Raw genomic sequence first — 7,809 nt, 5'->3', positions numbered from 1 at the left:
CATGCTGACCCCTGACCACTGCTGGCTATGATAGAAAGGTGTCAGGACACACAGGACATGGCAGCTCGCTGTGTATGGTGGGTGTAGTCACAGAGAGGTCAGAGCGCCCATGCTGACCCCTGACCACTGCTGGCTATGATAGAAAGGTGTCAGGACACACAGGACATGGCAGTTCGCTGTGTATGGGGGGTGTAGTCACAGAGGGGTCAGAGCGCCCATGCTGACCCCTGACCACTGCTGGCTATGATAGAAAGGTGTCAGGACACACAGGACATGGCAGCTCGCTGTGTATGGGGGGTGTAGTCACAGAGGGGTCAGAGCGCCCATGCTGACCCTTCACCACTGCTGGCTATGATAGAAAGGTGTCAGGACACACAGGACATGGCAGCTCGCTGTGTATGGGGGGTGTAGTCACAGAGGGGTCAGAGCGCCCATGCTGACCCTTCACCACTGCTGGCTATGATAGAAAGGTGTCAGGACACAGGACATGGCAGCTCGCTGTGTATGGGTGGGGGGGGGTGTAGTCACAGAGTGGTCACAGCGCCCATGCTGACCCCTGACCACTGCTGGCTATGATAGAAAGGTGTCAGGACACACAGGACATGGCAGCTCGCTTTGTATGGGGGGTGTAGTCACAGAGGGGTCAGAGCGCCCATGCTGACCCCTTACCACTGCTGGCTATGATAGAAAGGTGTCAGGACACACAGGACATGGCAGCTCGCTGTGTATGGGGGGGGGGGTGTAGTCACAGAGTGGTCAGAGCGCCCATGCTGACCCCTGACCACTGCTGGCTATGATAGAAAGGTGTCAGGACACACAGGACATGGCAGCTCGCTGTGTATGGGGGGTGTAGTCACAGAGGGGTCAGAGCGCCCATGCTGACCCTTCACCACTGCTGGCTATGATAGAAAGGTGTCAGGAGACACAGGACATGGCAGCTCGCTGTGCATGGGGGTGTAGTCACAGAGGGGTCAGAGCACCCATGCTGACCCCTGACCCCTGCTGGTTATGATAGAAAGGTGTCAGGACATACAGGACATGGCAGCTCACTGTGTATGGGGGTGTTGTCACAGAGGGGTCAGAGCACCCATGCTGACCCCTTACCACAGCTGGCTATGATAGAAAGGTGTCAGGACACACAGGACATGGCAGCTCGCTGTGTATGGGGGTGTAGTCACAGAGGGGTCAGAGCGCCCATGCTGACCCCTGACCACTGCTGGCTATGATAGAAAGGTGTCAGGACACACAGGACATGGCAGCTCGCTGTGTATGGAGGGTGTAGTCACAGAGGGGTCAGAGCACCCATGCTGACCCCTGACCACTGCTGGATATGATAGAAAGGTGTCAGGACACAGGACATGGCAGCTCGCTGTCTATGGGGGTGTAGTCACTGAGGGGTCAGAGCGCCCATGCTGAACCCTGACCACTGCTGGCTATGATAGAAAGGTGTCAGGACACACAGGACATGGCAGCTCGCTGTGTATGGGGGGTGTAGTCACAGAGGGGTCAGAGCGCCCATGCTGCCCCTGACCACTGCTGGCTATGATAGAAAGGTGTCAGGACACAGGACATGGCAGCTCGCTGTCTATGGGGGTGTAGTCACTGAGGGGTCAGAGCGCCCATGCTGACCCCTGACCACTGCTGGCTATGATAGAAAGGTGTCAGGACACACAGGACATGGCAGCTCGCTGTGTATGAAGGTGTAGTCACAGAGGGGTCAGAGCGCCCATGCTGACCCCTGATCACTGCTGGCTATGATAGAAAGGTGTCAGGACACACAGGACATGGCAGCTCGCTGTGTAGGGGGGGTGTAGTAACAGAGAGGTCAGAGCACCCATGCTGACCCCTGACCACTGCTGGCTATGATAGAGAGGTGTCAGGACACTGTACATGGCAGCTCGCTGTGTATGGGGGTGTAGCCACAGAGGGGTCAGAGCGCCCATGCTGACCCCTGACCACTGCTGGCTATGATAGAAAGGTGTCAGGACACACAGGACATGGCAGCTCGCTGTGTATGGGGGTTGTAGTCACAGAGGGGTCAGAGCACCCATGCTGACCCCTGACCACTGCTGGCTATGATAGAAAGGTGTCAGGACACACAGGACATGGCAGCTCGCTGTGTATGGGGGTGTAGTCACTGAGGGGTCAGAGCGTCCATGCTGACCCCTGACCACTGCTGGCTATGATAGAAAGGTGTCAGGACACAGGACATGGCAGCTCGCTGTGTATGGGGGGTGTAGTCACAGAGGGGTCAGAGCGCCCATGCTGCCCCTGACCACTGCTGGCTATGATAGAAAGGTGTCAGGACACACAGGACATGGCAGCTCGCTGTGTATGGGGAGTGTAGTCACAGAGGGGTCAGAGCGCCCATGCTGACCCCTGATCACTGCTGGCTATGATAGAAAGGTTTCAGGACACACAGGACATGGCAGCTCGCTGTGTATGGGGGGTGTAGTCACAGAGAGGTCAGAGCCCCCATGCTGACCCCTGACCACTGCTGGCTATGATAGAAAGGTGTCAGGACACAGGACATGGCAGCTCGCTGTCTATGGGGGTGTAGTCACTGAGGGGTCAGAGCGCCCATGCTGACCCCTGACCACTGCTGGCTATGATAAAAAGGTGTCAGGACACACAGGACATGGCAGCTCGCTGTGTATGAAGGTGTAGTCACAGAGGGGTCAAAGCGCCCATGCTGACCCCTGATCACTGCTGGCTATGATAGAAAGGTGTCAGGACACACAGGACATGGCAGCTCGCTGTGTATGGGGGTTGTAGTCACAGAGGGGTCAGAGCACCCATGCTGACCCCTGACCACTGCTGGCTATGATAGAAAGGTGTCAGGACACACAGGACATGGCAGCTCGCTGTGTATGGGGGGTGTAGTCACAGAGGGGTCAGAGCGCCCATGCTGCCCCTGACCACTGCTGGCTATGATAGAAAGGTGTCAGGACACACAGGACATGGCAGCTCGCTGTGTATGGGGAGTGTAGTCACAGAGGGGTCAGAGCGCCCATGCTGACCCCTGATCACTGCTGGCTATGATAGAAAGGTGTCAGGACACACAGGACATGGAAGCTCGCTGTGTATGGGGGGTGTAGTCACAGAGAGGTCAGAGCCCCCATGCTGACCCCTGACCACTGCTGGCTATGATAGAAAGGTGTCAGGACACAGGACATGGCAGCTCGCTGTCTATGGGGGTGTAGTCACTGAGGGGTCAGAGCGCCCATGCTGACCCCTGACCACTGCTGGCTATGATAAAAAGGTGTCAGGACACACAGGACATGGCAGCTCGCTGTGTATGAAGGTGTAGTCACAGAGGGGTCAAAGCGCCCATGCTGACCCCTGATCACTGCTGGCTATGATAGAAAGGTGTCAGGACACACAGGACATGGCAGCTCGCTGTGTAGGGGGGGTGTAGTCACTGAGGGGTCAGAGCGCCCATGCTAACCCCTGATCACTGCTGGCTATGATAGAAAGGTGTCAGGACACACAGGACATGGCAGCTCGCTGTGAAGGGGGGGTGTAGTAACAGAGAGGTCAGAGCACCCATGCTGACCCCTGACCACTGCTGGCTATGATAGAGAGGTGTCAGGACACTGTACATGGCAGCTCGCTGTGTATGGGGGTGTAGCCACAGAGGGGTCAGAGCGCCCATGCTGACCCCTTACCACTGCTGGCTATGATAGAAAGGTGTCAGGACACACAGGACATGGAAGCTCACTGTGTATGGGGGGTGTAGTCACAGAGGGGTCAGAGCGCCCATGCTGACCCCTGACCACTGCTGGCTATGATAGAAAGGTGTCAGGACACAGGACATGGCAGCTCGCTGTGTATGGGAGGTGTAGTCACAGAGGGGTCAGAGCGCCCATGCTGACCCCTGACCACTGCTGGCTATGATAGAAAGGTGTCAGGACACACAGGACATGGCAGCTTGCTGTGTATGGGGGTTGCAGTCACAGAGGGGTCAGAGCGCCCATGCTGACCCCTGACCACTGCTGGCTATGATAGAAAGGTGTCAGGACACACAGGACATGGTAGCTCGCTGTGTATGGGGGGTGTAGTCACAGAGGGGTCAGAGCGCCCATGCTGACCCCTGACCACTGCTGGCTATGATAGAAAGGTGTCAGGACACACAGGACATGGCAGCTTGCTGTGTATGGGGGTTGTAGTCACAGAGGGGTCAGAGCGCCCATGCTGACCCCTGACCACTGCTGGCTATGATAGAAAGGTGTTAGGACACAAAGGACATGGCAGCTCGCTGTGTATGGGGGGTGTAGTCACAGAGGGGTCAGAGCGCCCACGCTGACCCCTGCTGGCTATGATAGAAAGGTTTCAGGACACACAGGACATGGCAGCTCGCTGTGTATGGGGGGTGTAGTCACAGAGAGGTCAGAGCGCCCATGCTGACCCCTGACCACTGCTGGCTATGATAGAATGGTGTCAGGACACACAGGACATGGCAGCTTGCTGTGTATGGGGGATGTAGTCAGAGAGTGGTCAGAGCGCCCATGCTGACCCCTGACCACTGCTGGCTATGATAGAAAGGTGTCGGGACACACAGGACATGGCAGCTCGCTGTGTATGGGGGGGTGTAGTCACAGAGAGGTCAGAGCGCCCATGCTGACCCCTGACCACTGCTGGCTATGATAGAAAGGTGTCAGGACACACCGGACATGGCAGCTCGCTGTGTATGGGGGTGTAGTCACAGAGGGGTCAGAGAGCCCATGCTGACCCCTGACCACAGCTGGCTATGATAGAAAGGTGTCAGGACACATAGGACATGGCAGCTCGCTGTGTATGGGGGTGTAGTCACAGAGGGGTCAGAGAGCCCATGCTGACCCCTGACCACAGCTGGCTATGATAGAAAGGTATCAGGACACACAGGACATGGCAGCTCGCTGTGTATGGGGGGTGTAGTCACAGAGGGATCAGAGCGCCCATGCTGACCCCTGACCACTGCTGGCTATGATAGAAAGGTGACAGGACACACAGGACATGGCAGCTCCCTGTGTATGGGGGGTGTAGTCACAGAGGGGTCAGAGCGCCCATGCTGACCCCTGACCACTGCTGGCTATCATAGAAAGGTGTCAGGACACACAGGACATGGCAGCTCGCTGTGTATGGGGAATGCAGTCACAGAGGGGTCAGAGCACCCATGCTGACCCCTGACCACTGCTGGCTATGATAGAAAGGTGTCAGGACACACAGGACATGGCAGCTCGCTGTGTATGGGGAGTGTAGTCACAGAGGGGTCAAAGCGCCCATGCTGACCCCTGACCACTGCTGGCTATGATAGAAAGGTGTCAGGACACAGGACATGGCAGCTCGCTGTGTATGGGGGTGTAGTCACAGAGAGGTCAGAGCCCCCATGCTGACCCCTGACCACTGCTGGCTATGATAGAAAGGTGTCAGGACACACAGGACATGGCAGCTCGCTGTGTATGGGGGTGTATTTACATAGGGGTCAGAGCGCCCATGCTGACCCCTGACCACTGCTGGCTATGATAGAAAGGTGTCAGGACACACAGGACATGGCAGCTCGCTGTGTATGGGGGGTGTAGTCACATAGGGGTCAGAGCACCCATGCTGACCCCTGACCACTGCTGGCTATGATAGAATGGTGTCAGGACACACAGGACATGGCAGCTCGCTGTGTATGGGGGGTGTAGTCACATAGGGGTCAGAGCACCCATGCTGACCCCTGACCACTGCTGGCTATGATAGAATGGTGTCAGGACACACAGGACATGGCAGCTCGCTGTGTATGGGGGGTGTAGTCACAGAGGGGTCAGAGCACCCATGCTGACCCCTGACCACTGCTGGCTATGATAGAAAGGTGTCAGGACACACAGGACATGGCAGCTCGCTGTGTATGGGGGTGTAGTCACAGAGGGGTCAGAGCGCCCATGCTAACCCCTGACCTCTGCTGGCTATGATAGAAAGGTGTCAGGACACAGGACATGGCAGCTCACTGTGTATGGGGGGTGTAGTCACAGAGGTGTCAGAGCACCCATGCTGACCGCTGACCACTGCTGGCTATGATAGAAAGGTGTCAGGACACACAGGACATGGCAGCTCGCTGTGTATGGGGAGTGTAGTCACAGAGGGGTCAGAGCACCCATGCTGACCCCTGACCACTGCTGGCTATGATAGAAAAGTGTCAGGACACAGGACATGGCAGCTCGCTGTGTATGGGTGTCACCCCTCCTCCTCATAGACTGTAAGCTCTTGTGTCCCCCCTCATCCTCATAGACTGTAAGCTCTTGTGTCCTCCCTCATCCTTATAGACTGTAAGCTCTTGTGTCACCCCCTCATCCTCATAGACTGTTAGCTCTTGTGTCCCCCCCTCATCCTCATAGACTGTATGCTCTTGTGTCACCACCTCATCCTCATAGACTGTAAGCTCTTGTGTCACCCCCTCATCCTCATAGACTGTAAGCTCTTGTGTCACCACCTCATCCTCATAGACTGTATGCTCTTGTGTCACCACCTCATCCTCATAGACTGTAAGCTCTTGTGTCCCCCCCTCATCCTCATAGACTGTATGCTCTTGTGTCACCACCTCATCCTCATAGACTGTAAGCTCTTGTGTCACCCCTCATCCTCATGGACTGTAAGCTCTTTTGTCACCCCCTCATCCTCATAGACTGTAAGTTCTTGTGTCCTCCTCATCCTCATAGACTGTAAGCTCTTGTGTCACCCCCTTATCCTCATAGACTGTAAGCTCTTGTGTCACTCCCTTATCCTCATAGACTGTAAGTTCTTGTGTCCTCCTCATCCTCATAGACTGTAAGCTCTTGTGTCACCCCCTTATCCTCATAGACTGTAAGCTCTTGTGTCCCCCCTCATCCTCATAGACTGTAAGCTCTTGTGTCACCCCCTTATCCTCATAGACTGTAAGCTCTTGTGTCACTCCCTTATCCTCATAGACTGTAAGCTCTTGTGTCCCCCCTCATCCTCATAGACTGTAAGCTCTTGTGTCACCCCCTCATCCTCATAGACTGTAAGCTCTTGTGTCACTCCCTCATCCTCATAGACTGTAAGCTCTTGTGTCCTCCCTCATCCTCATAGACTGTAAGCTCTTGTGTCCCCCCCTCATCCTCATAGACTGTAAGCTCTTGTGTCCTCCCTCATCCTCATAGACTGTAAGCTCTTGTGTCCTCCCCTCATCCTCATAGTCAGTTATTCCTCTGTAATATTCTATGTGTCCGCTATGCTTTGTACAGCGCTATGGAATATGCTGGTGATATACAAATAAGATTATTATTGTTACAGCTCTGGATGTGATTGGAGGATATCATGTGATGTAACAGCAGATCATTGGCTGCAGCTCTGGATGTGACTGGAGGATAGGGTATTAGCTGCTTGTGTGCAGTCACATGATGTCCCTATAGATCTGCGGCAGCGTCCTGCGTGCTGATTGGTCGGGCGATGACGTCTCGCAGCGCCTGCAGCCACTCCTTCTGCTCCTTGATGTTCTCGCAGGTGAAGACATATTCCCGCTGGGGGGTCCGGATGGTGATTCCCGCCTCCCACCTGTTCCCCCTCAATCCATTTGGAAAACCCTCCAACACATGGAACCCGGAGGCGCCGCTCCCTATGAAGACCTGACCCGTCTCGTAGGGATCCTGCAAACACATAGATACGGGTCATAGGTTATATACAGGGCATGTCTGGTGGTTCTAGACTATTCTCCATGTGTTATATACAGGTCACGTCTGCTGGTTCTAGACTATTCCCCATATGTAATATACAGGACTTGGCTACTGGTTCTAGACAGTTCCCTATATGTAATATACAGGTCATGTC

The 7,809-nt window shown here is 55.2% G+C and overlaps 1 protein-coding gene across 1 annotated transcript in view; it reads right to left on the bottom strand.

Annotated features, from left to right (window-relative positions):
- Window positions 1-508: 508 nt before the first annotated feature.
- LOC140108715 (arf-GAP with dual PH domain-containing protein 2-like) overlaps window positions 509-7,809 on the bottom strand; it is a 56,154-nt gene continuing 48,853 nt past the window's right edge. The window contains exon 10 of the mRNA XM_072131901.1: window positions 509-7,628. Coding sequence (XP_071988002.1) covers window positions 7,389-7,628 — 240 coding nt within the window. The 3' untranslated portion in view covers window positions 509-7,388. The remainder of the gene's footprint in view (window positions 7,629-7,809) is intronic.

This window comes from Engystomops pustulosus, unplaced genomic scaffold (genome assembly GCF_040894005.1).
Source record: "Engystomops pustulosus unplaced genomic scaffold, aEngPut4.maternal MAT_SCAFFOLD_173, whole genome shotgun sequence".
Classification (NCBI taxonomy): domain Eukaryota; kingdom Metazoa; phylum Chordata; class Amphibia; order Anura; family Leptodactylidae; genus Engystomops; species Engystomops pustulosus.
The sequence above is the reverse complement of the archived record's forward strand: the minus strand, read 5'-3'. Positions and strand labels throughout refer to the sequence as shown.